Raw genomic sequence first — 18,233 nt, 5'->3', positions numbered from 1 at the left:
TGCATGAAGAACCTTAACTTTTTGAAATTACCATAATGAAATTCTGAAATAACATTTTTGGTGGTCAACCAGCTATTTAATCTTTCCCAGGCTTTGGTGATGTAGAAGAACAGAAATGTTGAGGCTGCAGTGGACACAGGCTCACCAAAACCAGACATCTGAAGACTGGAAAAGCCAGTCAAGCTTCATCAGTATGAATCCATAGACCGGCCCCGCCCTGTATCATTCCAGGCTGCTGGCGGGGTGATGGTGTGGGGAATATTTTCTTGGCACACTTTGAGCTCTTAATACCAATCAATCATGGTCTGAATGCCACAGCTTATCCGAGTATTGTTGCTCACCATGTGCATCTCTTTACACTCAAAGTTATCCATCTTCTAAAGGCTACTTTCAACATTATAACACACCATGTCACAAAACAAAAGTCATCTCAAACTGGTTTCATGAACTTAACAGAGTTCATTGTCCTTTCCAGTCACCAACAGGCTCTCCTGTTCTACACCTTTGGGATGTAAAACAGGAGCAGTAATGTGTATGTTCTTTAGTTTCAGTATGTTTCTTACAAAATGTACATTCATTACATTGTAATATAACTCTGGTGATTACAATACTGTTAAGGGTTCTAAAATCAACCAATTTAATTCTTAAGGAAAATGAGTTACTTTGTTCTTATATTAACAGTGTTGGTTTTTTCTTGTAAGATCTCTTTTTCACCAGAGGATGACAAAATTCCTTTTGTTTAACAGTTTGTTACTACATGTAACACCCAGGAAACTGATGTCAAATAATAACATACCAGTTGTAGGTATCCAGTGCAGCCAGATGATGGACAAATTAATCTTGTGTGTGGGGTGGTGGATGGGGGACGAGGGGAGTTGGGTTTTGTCATGACTGATAACACATCAGTCTTTCAATTTATCTGGTTGTATGAGAAAGTTCATATTCACAAACTGACTTATTTTAAATCCCAGACTAAAATAATTAAGTCTGCACAGTATGTAAGTATCAAATTTATTCTCAAGTACACAAACAAAGGTGGCAATATGAAATCAAACAATGTGACACTGTCAATGTCATTCTTTTTGAAATGTTGACTCTTCATTTAGCACCTTAACAGTTGGGTTACACATGATTTATATAGTCACTCATACAAAAATGAAATAGGTGAATAATGCGAGTCAGTAACGTAAAAATAAGCATGGGGGGCTGTTTGGATCACAGTTACTTAAGATATACACTGCATGTAATCAAAAAGTACCGCTTTCAGTATCTTATTTCCACCGACTAGTACCGTTCAGCCTCTACAGTCCCATACCAACAACCATGGTACTCCTCACAATAAGAGTTTGTGTGACGACTAGGCCTAGACAGTGATTACTAAACACAAGTTCACCTGACATATTTGGACCTATTTTCTTTTCACATTAGAGCTTGCTGTTCTGTATTATTGCATTTACATAGGAATAGTAGATATATACAGAAAAGTTCATTGTCAAACAATGCTGGAACAAGATGAGTTATTTTACGTACTTGGAGTGTGGAAATGTCTCTAAAAATGCAAAGAGTAAGGCACTTGATATACTCCTGTGCCACCATCGAATCTGGCATGATGATCCAGATATATGTACAGGATTGTATCCTTTTCAAGTACACAGTGTACCTGGCACCCTCTAGTGTTAAACTGTGGTCTGTGCGCTTCCTGGATGGGTAGCTCTGAGATAAATGGCTGATTAGGGAAGGTGCTTCCCTTCATAAAATATCATCTTTCTGTTTTGAAAATGGCTAAAACCAGAGTGCTGAGTAGCTCTGATAGGCACTCAGAAATTTTACCGAGAGTTTGCTTTTTGAGAAAAACAACCATGTCCACTGCAGAGATAAGAATTTAGGCTTGAAAACAATGAGTGTTATTTAATAATTTTGAATGAAAGAATCTAGACTTTGTGGACACATATAGTCAGAACATATCCCACATTAATTGTTTTACTTTTGTCATATTTTCTTTGTCAATGTTAAACCCTGTTCTCACCAAATTTGTAACAAGTGCCCTCAATCCAATAGGCACTTGTGAGCTCAACAAGCTACCACCAGATTCTCGTCAAAACAAGTGGGAACCGTACACTAACTTCACATGAATGGTCACTCAACACCAAGGCCGGGAAACTACATGACATCCACAAAGAACTCGCTGGGGTTGCCCATGGCCAGATGGAACGACTGGCGTGATGCAGTCAGCTCTGGGGGTACAGAGCCCAGGTCACGGGTGGGCGGGGCGCCAGGAGGTCCCCCTGGAGTGGAGGAGGGGGGTGGAGGTAAAGCCGGGTGCATGGGGGCTGTGGCCAGCTGCTGCGTGTGAGGAAGAGCGTGAGCGGCTGCCATGGCAGGGTGTGGGTGCTGGGGCACCATCATCACCATCATGGGGTTGTAGGGCAGGATACCTGGCGGGTAGGGAGACATGTGGGGGGGTTGGGGTATGCGGTGATGATGTGAGCGCTGGGAGGAGGCGTGGCTGTGCTCACTGGGGGCAGCAGAACCGTGGCCGCGCCGCAGGCTGCTGCGGGTGGAGTATTCTGATTCACTGCCGCTGCCGGAGCGCGAGTCAGCCCCGCCACCTTCTCCACCCCCGCCAGAGGGGGATTTCTCCCCTCCACCCACGGTGCTCCCGGGACCTTTACTGCTGCGACGTCGCTCACCCTCGCTTCTCGTCGATCCACTGCTTCGGCTCCCTGTGGTCAGAAAGAAAGTGCTTTTTAGACCGTCTCTACTTTCCAGACAGCTGCAACTGTAGAAGTGTAAAGACTCTACTTTTAGACAGATGCTCAACAGCAAAAACTCAAATACTATACATTAGATCCACGGTTGTTTATTGTTTGTCTTCTGCGATTGATGTTCCAATGACACAGTTTGTGAATGCAACACTCTTTGTAGCTGACTCTCAAATCTCAGATGTCTGAGCTTCTTTAAAAGACTACACTAGCAAATTGATATTGCATGTCCATAAAGTTGGAGGACAGATTTTTCAAAATTAAAGCAACAGAAGCCGAAATATCCTGACTGTTAGTTCCTAGTTTGTATCCAAAACCACTTGATATTATAATTTCCATAAAGCAGCACAACAGTCTTTTATTAATAAATCTGATGTCATCATCCAGAGCCACAGATGACATTATACAACTGTTAACAACTGTACACTGAACTTCATGAGATGACCCTTTAAAACAGCTACTACAGCAACTATAAGTAAGTCATTAAAGAAATCGATCCATAAACGTATGGTATGCTCACTGACTGTGCTCACCTTCACTGTGCTGGCTGCCGGTGCTGCCGGGGGCGTAGCTGTAGCTGGTGAGCTCGTGGTACGGAGGCGGCTGGCTGGAGTAGGGATGTGTAGGGTAGGGCTGATAAGGGAAGGTGTGCATCATGGGCCATGGCGAGGCCCCGGGGAGTGGCAGAGGAGCCAAGGTGTCCTGGTCTGAGGCCCCGCTGGAGCCGTCATTGTCATTCAAGGACAGATTGGCCATGTCTGGGTGGGAGATAAAAAGGAGGTAAACAATTGAAAAATCTGAACACATTACACAAAATGCTCCTTTAAAGATTGACTTATTACATATCTTTATCATATTAATTTCAATTTCAATTTCATAATCATGTTACCTTTTAACGTGACTATTAAATACATGAGCACGTCATGGCTGCATCTTGTGAACACTTTGTTTTTGCCTGCAAGTTATTTTTATAGGTTCTAAGTTTAGCGGTGGCAGGACATTAAAGAAATCCTTCCATAACTGCTACAGTCAGTGTGTCCACAAAAGGCCTGTGTGCAAAATATGATTATAACATTCAGCAGATTAAAGCAGATCCACAGTCAGTCATTCTTTAATGTCAGTGTTCTTCCAGTAACTCACAGTTCTCACAGTCGCTTAAGTCTCCAAATACGTAGTAGCACTGTTCGGAGAAGGTGATCTTGTTGACGGTGTGTCGGATGAAGCCGGCCTTCAGCAGGTTGCTGGCGTACTTTCTGGCTTCACGGCGGTCCTGGAATCCCTCGATGTGGTGGAACAGCCACTCCACTACGTCCGAGCCTGGTGTCGGAGGCAGAGACAAGGAAGATAAGCTAAAAGAGAACTTTATTCATGCCAAAGGAAATTTCAGCAAAACAGACGCCCAGTATACATAATAAAATAAAATTAAAACATGCATCAGCATTTACACATACATAGTATAATTAAACAAAAAGGGGACCACACACACACAGACATCCACACACGTAAAACACAGGGATGTACAAAACTAAATATCAATAAAAGTGCAGGATATAAGTTACTTTTTTATATATCATAAGCAAGGACAACCTGTACTTGCATATTACAGGCACAGAAATATAGAGTGTGAACACAGTAGCAAACAGTAGCAACAGGAATGAACAGCAGTAGATTTGAGTTTGGGGAATACATTAGATCAGAATTAGGAGAAATAAATCCTCTACAGCATAATTACAACAGCAGAGAGCAACATCCAAGGGCATAAATGCATTAGTTGTTCCAAACACTGTTAATGCTTTGTGGTAAGCAGGACTTAATATGGAGTATTTCATCAATAAGGAGCAGTGCAAATCAGATTTGGGTTTAAAAATCTAGGATTACACGATGAAAGTTTCCTAAAGAAATAGTGCTATTGCAGCCAGTGGCAGGACACTTTGTCTGTAACCAACATCTTTAAGGACAATTTAGCAGCATTACCATTTAAAAGACATAACAAACTAAAGCCTAAAACTGACCAAGATGAATTAGCACCTCTGACACTCTCAAACAAGAGCTTCACCAAAACGGAATCTGCCAGCATGATCGCCTGCTGGATTTTTACTATATTAAGAATGAAAACTCAAGTCAGATAAAAAATAAGTGAAATCAGAAATTGCATACAGCCAAAAACTTACAAAATAGTACAAAATGGGAAAGCATGTAGTTTATGTAATTACTCCTTGTGATTCTGTTGCAGGTGATTCCAATTAAACAGATGTTTCCAGTCAAAACAGGCGCTCACATTAGTACTCTAATGGTTTTTTTCCCCTCTCACAAGTCACACGGTTTTAATTCTGTGAACATAATGGCTGCCCTGTAAAATCCTGCGAGGCACAGAAGGTTCATGAAACCAAGTCCTCTTGTTGTTTGTCTTACCAAGGAAAGCGTTGGGGATGGTGATTTTAAGCCACATACGGTCCCTGACCTCCAGACCAGACTCCGGTGAAGCCATGGCCTTGGCAACTGATGCCATGTCAGAGTGTAGTGATAAATTGAAGTCATCGAAACCTAGAGAGAGAAAGAAGAGAACTTTAGGAAATCTGAAGCGGAAGAAGTGTAGACATGCAAGGATAAATGAAAGAATGACTGAGATGAAATCAGAACCAGGTCAAAACAAGAAGGCAAGGAGAGGAACTTTGAAGAGGAGATCAAAGACAGAAAAGCTGTAGACATCATTTATCACATCATATAACAGCAGCGGACGCAAAGGGAGACAGACAGATGTGAAAGATGATTCCTGTGCCAGTGTCATTACAAGAGAAAGACAGACAGAAACTGTCCTAGGAAAAATATACATTACAATAATGACCATCATTCATGTCTAGAATATGGACAGACTGACAAAGAAACTGGGCAAGGTTTAAGAGTGGGAATAGTTTTATGAGAAGATGGTGTGGATGTGGAAGAGCTGAGAATAAAGAGGAGATGTCAGGTACAGCACACAGAAAGTGAGATGGATATGGAAACAGGCTCTCACGTTCGGTCTCAGTGACGGAGGAGGAGGAGGTGATGGTGCTGAGGGAGGAGCTGCCTGGGTAAGGAGGGTACGCCCCAGTCATAGCCACAGAGTGGCTGACCCATGCTGCTGGGTCGATGGGTCGGATCGGTTCATCTACACAGATAGAAAAGAGATTAGAAAACTCAACGACAGAAAAGCTGGTTTGTCGGTGGGCGTGAGGCAGTGTGGTCACTCACTGCGAGGCAGAGTGAAGTAGCCCTGAGGAGAGGGGTCCCAGCACTTGGCCACTGTGAGGATGATGGGCCTAGCAAACACCAAAAGAATAAGAAATCAGCATAATTCAAAATCTGATTGCAAAGACTCTAAAAACTGGGCCTGATAATATTCAAAATGAGAGCAGCAACTCACCCTGGCTTGTGTACAATCTCCCTCAGTACCCGCACTGCATCGTCGTTACTCATGTTCTCAAAGTTGATGTCGTTCACCTTGGTGAATATCAAAGCAGGAAAGAAAGATTTTATTCAGACACAAAAGCACCAACTTCATGTTTTGTGTTTAAAAACAGAGACATGTCAACTTAATCAAAATCCTGAAATGAGCCTCAGTGTCTCAAAACCAAAGACGTTTTACCAGCATTTCAAAAACATTCATCTGAACAGTCATTTGAAAGGGAAATAAAAAACACTGCTTTGTTCAGGATTAAGCCATAATCCCTGCTCACCTGCAGCAGCATGTCACCAGGTTCAATGCGTCCATCTGCAGCCACAGCTCCTCCCTTCATGATGGAGCCGATGTAGATGCCTCCATCACCCCTTTCATTGCTCTGACCCACAATGCTGATGCCCAAAAAGTTGTACTTCTCTGCATTATTGAGAAATCAGAATACTGTTAACATTGCTCACACATTCTTCTTCTTCAAAAAAGTGTAGTGCAGTACTTTACACTGTGTAACTGATTTTAAAGTTTCCCTAGAACTTCCCAGACACACTGAAGTTCAAAGACAGAGACTTTACAAACCCATGTTGAGAGTGACGGTGATGATGTTCAGGGACATTGTGGAGTCCGTCACACTGCTGAAGGACGAGGCCTGGAGTTGAAAACCACAAAATTCAACTATGAGATTTGCTTACAAATTCATTGATATGCAGATGTGGCTCCCTGCCATAAAGTCCTGATTAAACATATTACAGCAGAGGGCAATCGTGCAAATGCATACGGAGTAAGCAAAAAAAAAAAACATGAGAAAATGAGTTGACAAAGGGGTCTCGACATACCCTCTCCAGACGTGGAGGGCGCTGTTTCCTGCGTCGACGGTGCCGTTTCAGAAGCCTGGAGGCTGTGCTCTGCTCTGTTGCACTGCTGAACCTACAAGTTCAAGGGTCAACAGGAGGTGAAAGGTCAGACATAAACTTTTAATAGGCTTGTACTTATCTTCCCTTCTGTGACACTTTGTGTCTGAAACCCATCAAGATATTAAGGAAGCTAATTAGGTGTTCTTGAGCAAAATTATTATTTTCCATTGTCATTTATCTCATTTATGTTTAACATTAGCGTCTCTCAATTGTTGCAATTTTTTTCCGTTTCGTGTTTTGATACCTTTCCCATTACACCCATTAAATTTAACTTTAATGGCACACATACACTTTCAGGAGAAGACTGATCCCGCTGTCTTCTTTCTCAGTTAACCCTCCTCTTTCATCAATCTCTCACCTGCTCATGGTGTCGTCGTCCTCGGAGTCACAGAAGCTGGTCGTTTCCAGCTCGCTGCTCATCACTGTACTGGAGCTCTCATATCCTGCCAGGTGGCGCTCCAGACGACTCTGGCCATTCATACGAGGCCCTGTGACACCAAAAAGGCAGATATTCGCCGTGAATTTTCATGTTTGCTCAAGTCAGTTTTTTTCTATAGATCACAAACATTCCTCACTTCTCAACATTCCTTGATTATATCACAACCTATTCACTGTTTGGATGCTGGAAGCATGCCAGGTCTCGATGGCACAGCATCCAAAAGGAGCATGTTTCATCAGCAGTGTGATCTTGTGTTTCTCACCGTGTTGCTCGATGCTCTCTCTGTGACGAGGTCTCTCTCTCCTGAAAGAAACTACAGACTCTGTTTCAGTCTGGTCGTCCAACGTCTCCACACTGCCTGTGGCATTGGGACTGTAACAGAAGAAGCAGGAGCACAGTTGGAATTAGTTATACTGTGGTTGTACTTAAATCTGCACTGAACAGATCAGATTACAGAGGATCTGTCAAGCATTAACATGGCTTCATATGATGACTAGGAAGATCGATTTCAACTAACCAATCAGAATACATCTACAAATAAACCAATTAGAGCAGCGCTGCAAACCAACAAACCAATTAGAATAGCAATAAACCGATAAACATACGGCTACAAAGCAACCAATAAATGAGAATTTGGCTACAAATGTGTGTCAAATTTGAAGTTCCCAAGATATTGGGTTCACAATGCCAAAACCCTGTTTTGTGAGTTCACTGTGATCTTGACGTTTGACCAACAAAGGCTAATCAGTTGATCCTTGAGTTCAAATTAATGTTTGCACCAAATTTGAGATAACGCGTTCATGAGAATGGGACAGACGGACAGACAATGTGAAAACATAATGCCTCCAGCCCTGGGTGTCTCCGGCACGGAGGCATAAGGACGTACACAGGTACACCAGACTTCAGTATCATGCTCGTACCAACAGATGTGCCGATTACACACATAGACAAAGAAAGTGCTGGTTCATGATGACAGCAGGCTGAAAAGAAAGAAACTTTTCTTCAGACAGTCACAGTGAACCCACAACATGAAAAATTACATTTCATTTTCCAGTATGAGCAATGGTGTTGATCCAGCTCCAAACACAGCATGGAAAGAAAAAAACTGACGTGGTTAATCCTCCACTGACTGCAAACCGCACATTTAGTGAAGTTAAAAAGAAATTGTTTAATTTGAAATTGGATTCAAAAACCATCAGGCCACCGTCCTGAAGCCAAAGGAGACAGACAGGACGAGGTCCAAACATAAGAGATGAATGAGTGCACTGCAGCTGTAATGGGAGGTTACAATGCTGGGTCTGAACTCTATTTGACCCCTCAACCAAACTTAAAGTGCTCCAGACATCAGACTTCTAAAAGAACTAAGATCTTATTAAAAAAAAAGTTATCAAAATTAAACCGTGTAATCTGAAAGGAGTTGCTCTAATTAACAAACCCACAGAATTATCATACGAGTCTGTAGTTCCCCTCAGCTCCACAGAGTGTTTCAGCATCCTTCCTGATTGTCTTGGTTTTACAGCCCACAACTTCACTGCGCTCATTATCGTCATTTTGAATTTCGATGCAAAAACTCTTATAAAAAGTGCCCAACACATTAACGGCGGACAGACAAACTTCGCTTCTGACCAGTAAACATTGTGGAGCATTTATCAGCTAAAGACAAGGATATGTCCTTCAGCAGATGATGGAAATCGAAAGTGAATCTCAGACCTGCATTTATCACATGAACAGAAACACAGCACTAAATGAATGCTAATAGCTCTGTGCCTGCTGGATGTGTAAAGAAGCAACTGTTTGCCAACACATTCTCCATATGAACTTCATAAGGTGATAAATACATAAGTGTTGTGTATGCAGCTCGTTGCAATGACCTCCAAGTGGCCAAAAAAAATCAATTATTATCGGTTTAATGATATTTTAAAACAAAACCAAAGCTGATTTAAACCTTGGTTATTGATGTTAATGAAACATCAATATGCATGGGCTCTGATATTTTTTACACAGCACACCGTATACCAACAGTACACTGTTTAAACTATATTAAAAAGTAAGAGCCTTTTAAAATCCGATTGTTTTGGTTCAGTGTATTCAAAGAGCTGGTCGCGTTAATAACAAGAGCAGCCTCAGCTAAGATCCGGTTCAAATGAGCTGTACTGTTCTTGCTATTCTTGTTGTAACCTGAGACCGGGAGTGTGTGAGATATTCAGGAAAAATACAGTATCATCATTCCAGCTATGTGAGAAGCACTAATGTATATGTTTGGAAGCCCAGGTGAAATATGCTGGTTTTGAGAAGGTTTTTGGGCGTGTGATGCCCCTCTCCAGGTAAATATACAGTGTAGTGTTTCTAATGAATGTGTGTGCTTTGCTTACTGAAAGGAGGGCGGTCTGGAGTCCCCGATACCCCCTGTCCTCTCTGCGGGTGGGGGTGGCAGGGGCGGAGGAGGGGGCGAAGGCTGGGTGGTCGTTTCCACGGGAGGAACGACTGCCACTGGAGGCTCTGCTGCTGGAGTGTCTGAAGATACCAACTGAAAAAGAAAGGGGAAAAAACGAGAAATATTCAGAGAGACAAGCAGAAGAAAGTATCCAAGGTAAAGAGAAACAGGATGAAAAGTAGTGCAAAAAAAAAAAAGAAAGGAAATATGTGGAGTGGAGAGAAATTGGCATAAAACATAGTACAAATTGAGAGAGGGCAGAGAGAAGAAAGGGTGAGAACATGAGAGGAATGAAAGGAGGAGTAGGAAGGAGGTAGAGAGTAAAGGGAGGGAAAATGGGTAAGATGTCAATTACTCTGACACAAACACTGTACTCTTTTCAGTTGGGCGTCTCAAGGGCATACTGAAACGTTATCCTACACTTAACCTGTCTCTCTTCATTTATATGACAAAAGTGCACACACACACACACACACACAAGCACACACACACAGGATGAATGTCATGCAGCGTCCAATTACAGAAGGGAATAAAATGTAGTTAACACCAGTTGACCAAAAAATATGAGCTAAAATATAAGAAGAATATTTTCTGTTATTACTGGAAATATTCAAAATCCATTAATTTCAACACCAAATCACTGCAGAGCACTTGCCCACATAGACATCGTTTGAGGTTTGATGCATTTATGGAGTTCAGATAAACAAGCTTAGTATTCCCCATCAAAACAATTTAACCAAATGGAGTCCATCAGCCTCGAAAGGCTGACGTTCAACCTCTTTACTGAGTCACTCCCTGCTTTTCCCTCCCCACTAATGGCTATGTGACTATGAAACACTCGTCTTCTGGGATCCCTCAATCCATCTTGGCGTGCAGATCACATATCAGTCCCTCTGGTCTCTGAGCTTTGTTCCCCTCTCTTTTAATGCCTTCCCTCGTTCTTATGCACTTAACAGATGCTCAGGCCTCAAACCTGCTTATCTGGGCCAAGTCCCCATGTTTTGTCTGTATTCAAATGTAACCTGCTGGGTGGGGTATAACAACTGGGCCTTCTGCTGGAGAAATGGAAAGTATGGAAACTGTACCTGGCACTGTTCTCTAACTGGTAACAAGCTGCGCTGCTTGTAACTCACAAGCTTGAATATCCATTAACACAATGAGAGAAACATTTGCCTTCCTCGTGATTTGCTCATCAAACGGAAACGCCGCTTTGACTCCACATGTTGCATCTTCAAATGATCATTGTAATGTGCTGATTTGTTGCATTGTGTCTATATCTGTTCTGATTTTTACATCAAGTATAAAAACTCAGTGGCCATTTTATTGGGAACAACTGTCCAATGTATTGCAATTCAATACAACAGCTCTGCCACAAATTCTACTTTTACCAAGTTTATAATGTCTAGTTTTTTTTTTGCATTGTCACAATTGTGTGAATTGTGTGTAACTGTGTGCTACTAGACAGTGTTTCAAATTTCATCCTCCATATTTGCACACATGAGAATATTAGAAAAACTTCTGAATACTGTATAATGTAGTCATTCAATAATTCAATTAAAACCTCTGACAGTGTCAAAAATGACAGAACATTTTAGGCATAAAAGTAGATTTTATGGCAGCACTGTCTTATTTGTTCAATCATACACGTGTACCTAATAAACTGGCCACTGACTGCGTTTTGTCTTTCCAGTTATTTTTACTTCATGTAGGAATTTTAATCCTAGAAATGTCACAGCTGGCTGCCTGCAAAGATGCAATAACCCTAAAGTGGTATGAAAAGCAACCTCCAAGGCTTTAAGAAATGTATAGACTTAATGCTGGAAATAACTGTTGGGGGGAACCTTGTGAGAAAATGGATCAGCTTCATCGCAAACAACAAAGAATATAAATGTGTACCCCACTTGGCCCTCATGCTTTGTTGATTTTTATTTTCCTACCTTTTGTGCATTATCTTTCAATACTATTAAAATAATAAAAAATAATAATCATACTTGATTTAAGAAAATTCTTTGTTGCAATGGAATCATAGAAAACTAAAAAGAAGGGCAAATGATTTAACTGAGGCTGAGATGAACATTTTTATAGTCTTGCTAAACTTACAGTGCACACTGTTGGCTACAGTGACTCAGACTGTGGCTAAAGCTACAAGAACATTTTTCTCATGGATCTCTTCTCTAGTCTCTTTCCTCCTGTTTAACCTGACGAAACAGTTAGTCTGTTTCAGGCTTCCCACTCTTTCCAAAAGATTATTCCCAAGATATTTTTTAACAAAAACGCTCTCCCAAGCAAAAGCCTAAACAACAAAAGAGCGTGATGTGGCAATATGATATACAATTACTCAAATTTAATGACATCTGAACTTTAATTACTCCATTTTAGTGCTGCTTGTTAGACAAGATCATTAGTCTGAGGGAGGTCTGGGGGAATGCACAGGAAAAGGAAAAGTGGTTTCTGAAAACAGCCGCTGGCTGATAATCTTGGCTGACTTTTCAGACAAAAGCCAAGTCTTGACATTTTCAGACAAACCTCATTGGGAAATTGTTGAAATTAGGTCACTTAAAAATTTCGAACAATGGTTACCAGTGACATCCGGATGGCTCCCACTTTGATTTTTATTAGAAATATGCAGCAGGTTTATTATTTCTTACCCATGACACCACTCTGCCGTTGAAACATGGCAACTTGGCACTGTCATCGGAAATCTCTTCTTTCACCACCCTGAAGAAGAGAGACAGAGTGAGCATTAGGAGGTATAAATTGTTCAGCCCTCGTAACATTATGGCATGGTATGTGGTATGTGGATGGTATAGTAGAGTCGAGTCGAAGCTTTGCCAAGGCTTTAGTCTAGTCATAAAGAAAAAAGTGAAACAGCAGGCAATGGTTTACATTACTGACACATTACATAAAAATTATTAGGCTACAATAACAACATGGCTGAACTAAATCATATACCGGGATTATTTGCATTATTCCTTTTACATGTGGTACCAGGTGTCTTATGTATCAGTCTGTGGCTGACACAACTGTCTACAATGGCTGTTGTAGAGTAGTACTTCAGCTTACATCACATATGACACAACAGCTGAAACTGTAATGTTAAAGTGACATTTAAAAAGGACGGTTGATTTTGAAGTGTTTGTGCACTTGAGTCCTAGCGAGGGATGGACAATATGGACAAATTCCTCCATCACAATATATGAAGCTTTAGTTCACAATAAGAATATACAATCTTCTGGAAATAATTTGAGGAAAAGTTTATAGATAAAATTGTTTGTTTTTGTTTATCTGGTAAATTAAATTCAAATAAAAGTCAAACAATGCCCTAAAGACATTCTGCTCACTGATTTGCAACTTTGCCAATGACCCAATACACTGGGTAATATACAGTATGACACAATCTCTGACACATAAATCCAACTGCTGGCTTTTGAACACTTGTTTCCATTTCCCCTTACATTATTTTTTAAAATCTTTTTGGTGTTAAATTGAGGAAATCCACCTTTTTGGCTCAAAGGGATTTTACTCCTCGTGACATTATGTTATACTAATGTCACTTTGCATTGTTATCAGTGGTTTAACTAACCAATAAAAGCAACCATTCCCTCACTGACTATCAATCTGTAACATCAAAACAAAATCCACTAGTAATCCACTAGTAATAATATCACTGGGATTCTGCTCAGATCTAATATTATTACCAAAATACCACCAAGTCTGAAGTCATGACTCAGCACAGCAGATCTCAAAGAAAAGAACAAATGAAACTAATTTGCTTCCTCCAGCAAGTGAGAGAGACGCTGTGGAATTTCTTCTGTCACAGTGATGAGTTAAACACACACTCTTACTGCTTTTGTGCCTCCTTGCAAATTACACAACCTGGTCACTAAATATGCATGCAAACATAACAACAGTAACCTCTCAGAAACAGCTATCGCCAGAGCCTAGCCTCCACATGGCCAAAGATCCTTAAAGGCAACACATCCGTCTGACTCCCTCCTCAGTACTCTTCCTCCATGATTGTCAGAGAGGCAAACATTTAACTTCAGCTGTGTAATTTCCCCCCAGCAGACTGCCACTACATTATTACAGAAGTGGGCCGGGATAGGGGCCGGGCGCAAGTGCCACACAGAGGACACTTGACTGCTCCAAACCCCTTCAAAAGTTTTCATTTTCCAGCTTCATCCGCCAGTGTGCCTCCTCTTATGTGTGTGAGACTTGGTCAGGCTCCACTGGGCTTTCGTAAGCAGCTGTTGAGAGCTGGTTTTGTGGGTGAGTGTTAGCATACGGCCAGATTGTTGTGGGCACTGGTGGGGAGCTGTTGCAGGAAGCCTTAGCTTTGGAGAGCCGTGTGTATGGCTACTGAATGTTAGTTAACAAATATTTCCTGCTGCGAGAAAGTGCATCTACGACGGCAGATGAGCTGATGCAACATTCTTCTCCAGAGAATGTAATTGTCTTCATTCCTCTAACCTCCAAACAAACAAGTGACCGGTCGAGCCATTTCACACACACTCTACAATACCTCAGATAATGCACAGACAGCCCTGAATATGTTGAGTCCAGTTGGATTTACTAAAACCTGAAGTTTTTCACCCCCCACTTCCCTTTTTTCCCCCCCAGTCGCTTGCTCCCATTAAATTCCTCACACCCAACACAGCATCTCTTTTCTAACAATGAATCTTACTGAAACAGCTCCCTGATCCCCTTTACAGCACACGAACACAGCAGAATATCCAATAACTCTGAGTGAACACCACCCCACTCTTTCTCCCCTTCCTTCTCCCTGTGGACAACCCCAGAAACCCAGCAAATGGCCTCCGTCCAGCCCCAGGTTCCCAGCACCGGCCCTGGCCTGCACTGCTCCACGGATCTCCCCCACTGCCACACACACAGCTCTGGTCGACAGCTGGCCTCGTACCAGGGCAAATGAAAACACACACTATTACACACTCCTCTCCTGGGTCGGAGAGGGGGGAAAAAACGTCCCTGCTTTGATTGGACAGCTGACTCAGAGCTATGTTTGAAAATTTTTCATCTGAACTCAGTTGGAGATATTCAAATGAGAGTATGTGACGCCAGGCTGCACAATTTAAACTTAAGAACAGGGAATTTTTCTGCCATTTTCTCTTTGAAAGACTTTCCTTGCTCTGTGGACGAAGTCTGGCGTGGGCGGTTCTTTTGAGATGAGGACATTTTGCCTTTGGAAAATCACTAACATTGTGTGCTCACTTTCAAGCATACAGGGCCTAAACTTAATAATGTCCTGTCCAGTTACGCAGGGACAGGCTCCTAATTTGACGGCTAACTTGGAAATTACCCTGAGGATTGTGGTAAGGCCAGTCAAGTTAAAATAATTGAGACCATTAGAATGCCCATGACAATTGCAGATAATAGCTTCACACAGTCATTAGGTGAACATGTAATTGTCAGTTTATTAGGTACATCTAGCTAAAACTAATGCCGTCTAATACAACAGTCCTGCAGTAAATCATGATGGTAATAATGTTCAGTTCTTGTTGAAACACTTTTAAAGAGGTGTTGATTCAAGTTTATGGTTATTTTGAAGGTTTTGTGGTGCTGTTGATTTGTACTGTTACTTAATCTGCCCTCATTCGTCTAAATGGGGTAGGCATTGGTTATTTAATGAAACAATATTGAACAGGAAATTATTCTGCAATTATTTTTGCTAAGTAATGGTTTGAAAATTATCTTAATATCTTTAAGTTTTCCATTGTTGATTGAACAAAACAAGTTATGTTAAAATGTCATTGTGGTCTCTGGGAATTTGAAATGGATATTTCCACAACAGACTGAAATTATAAGAAACCAAAAATTTATTGAGAAAATAATCTGTATTTATTATTAATAATAATAATAATAATATTAATAATATCATGAGGTACGGCCCTAAACCATGTTTCTGTGCAATCACAGAAGACGCACGCTGAATTTTATTTATTTACACAGGAACTTTGGCAAAAAGTTTACTAAAAACTCTGTGTAGGCTACAAAGGATTAGTTTCACTATCTATTGTCTATTTTTGTAATGAAAATTGTGAATAACTGAGTCTGTAATTTGCCAGAACTATGACAGATGCCAAACACAAGTTTGCAGAGCCAAAAGCGATGTTGCAACATTGCTCACTAGTCTGACCAAGCATCATTTATAATAATGCAGCTCACCTCATTTGGGAAACTGCCTTTTTACTTGATAAATAACTAAAATTATCAAAATAGTTGTCGACACATTTAAATGAATCATTTCAATGATGCAAAGCCAGATGTTAGATATTTTTAAAGCTACTTACCACAGATTTGCTGAAACAAATCTCTAATAGCCAGTTATTGATGTTGCTGCTATTAATATTCAGCTCGCGCAAGGCCTAATGAAAAGGCATCTCATCCATTTCATCTTGTTGCTGGAGTTGATATTACAGCTCGCCTTGGCACATGCTGTGGTGGTGCCATCCAAAGAGGAAAAGAGGCAAATAGCCCAGCCTTAACGCTCATCCAAGACTACAATGCATTTAACAGAAGCCCTAAGGGTCTCACTGGGTGAATAAACCACAAACATGCATTCCTCTGCAGGAAAATGCACAGCAGCCACACAGAAAAAAAAGATTAATTGATAGAGGAGAGGAGACAGCTCTTTCTGGAGGAGTGGGCTGGGAGAAAGGGGAGAGGACGGGAGGAAGCCAGGGAATGAAAGGATGGCTGGCAGGCCAAAGTGTTAAAGAGGGGAGACAAAACCCTGGCTTCAGTCCTGAAAGAAAGAAAAGGCGAGGATTTCACAAGATGATGGACTGAAGGAGGGAGGGAGGGATGAGGATTATGGTAAAGAAAAGCAGCAGGGACAGGGAATGCCTCCCATTGTAATGATGATGTTTTCTAAGAAATGTCCCTGCCTACATACCCTTAGTATTTATAGAAACACTTAGATATTCATCAGCAGTCATTATTACTCTGCAGTTTCAGATTAGGGATGTGTTGGTTGAATGGTGCCCTGACTGGCTGGCTGGCTTTATTCAAGTTCACCCTGTCTATACCTTTAATTATTCCCTGTGTTGGGAAATATGCGACAGCCGGTCACAAGATAAGATTGCATGACTTTTTGACACGCAAACAAGCATGCATTTCATTGCTTTTTTTCAAATGAACAAGCATTGTAAGTGTTAATTTAAGATATGTTAACGCTCTTCCACTCAGAAAATAATGGCACATGAAAGGATTGTTTTCCACCTTTTGTCACATTTACCTTGCATGAGGTGTTTACTAAATGTGTATCAGCTTTTATCACCCTTCATTTAGCATGCAAAACACACAGCTCTTCTCTACTAAAGGGAAAAAAAATCACTGCAGCTCACCCGAAGTCCTGGTCCATAGACTTGAAGAAGAATTTGTAGTTCGGCTTGTTCAAGACCTGTTTAAAATCCAGCAAAGTGATATTTTCGGCAGCAATGGGTATCTTCACCAAATACGGCGTCTCCTCTTCGTCGATATGATAAATTATTTTGGTTTCCGCCATCTCTGCGGTTGGTTTTTTTCCCCAAGCTGGAAGTTACCACAAGAAACACACACTAAGAGGCGAGGTAGCGTTAACTTTGTTGGGTAGTTAGCTAGCAGCGGAGCTAGCTAGGTGGCTAACGAGACGGCAGAGGTGAAACGATGATGGCCACTGAGATTTTCAGTCCGAGCCAGAGGACGTAAAGCGTTAAAACCCTGCTCAAAAACTCGTACTCCGACTTTGCACAACTAAAAACTCGCATTCCCCCTGTTACCGAGGGGCGAAAAAACGACGGACACGCTACATTCACACGACCTACCTACCAACAACTTTTCCCCCAACAAAAACATACAGGGGAGGGGGTCTAAAAACTTTTCTCCACTTTATGCGAGCCAACGCGGCGTGTGACGTAAACACGCACCCCCCCCTTTTTTTTACGTTCTCTCCCAGCCATGCACCCCCGCCCCGAACCCCCAACGTTATTATTATTACTGAGAAGTATTGAAAAATACTTATTTTTGTCTTTAACCAACAGAACACCCACAACTAATTCACGTTCATACACCACGTTTTCTGTGCTGTTGTTTTATTGCTTCTTTTACTCCTTTTTAAACAGTTTTCCCTGTTTTACTGTGAATGAATGTGAATGTGACTGTTATTTGATGAGTATTTATTTCTCATGGTATATGATCAACATTGCTTGATTGGGGTGACAGCACTATAATTTCCATGATTTTATGGATGAAT

General features: G+C 41.3%; 1 protein-coding gene across 1 annotated transcript; it reads right to left on the bottom strand.

Annotated features, from left to right (window-relative positions):
* Positions 1–992: 992 nt before the first annotated feature.
* dvl2 (dishevelled segment polarity protein 2) lies at positions 993–17,857 on the bottom strand. Its single transcript, XM_056369771.1, has 15 exons — positions 17,347–17,857; positions 12,631–12,700; positions 9,921–10,075; positions 7,811–7,920; positions 7,468–7,597; positions 7,032–7,122; positions 6,775–6,844; positions 6,479–6,618; positions 6,166–6,242; positions 5,994–6,061; positions 5,776–5,910; positions 5,175–5,306; positions 3,903–4,079; positions 3,296–3,520; positions 993–2,723 (listed from the first exon to the last, which is right to left on the bottom strand). Exons 1-15 carry the CDS (start codon positions 17,505–17,507, stop codon positions 2,161–2,163), a joined length of 2,304 nt encoding a protein of 767 aa, XP_056225746.1. The 5' UTR covers positions 17,508–17,857; the 3' UTR covers positions 993–2,160.
* Positions 17,858–18,233: the final 376 nt, after the last annotated feature.

The sequence above is a fragment of the Seriola aureovittata genome, chromosome 23 (genome assembly GCF_021018895.1).
Source record: "Seriola aureovittata isolate HTS-2021-v1 ecotype China chromosome 23, ASM2101889v1, whole genome shotgun sequence".
NCBI classification, from domain to species: domain Eukaryota; kingdom Metazoa; phylum Chordata; class Actinopteri; order Carangiformes; family Carangidae; genus Seriola; species Seriola aureovittata.
Note: the sequence above shows the minus strand (reverse complement) of the source record. Positions and strands in the feature narration are given on the sequence as shown.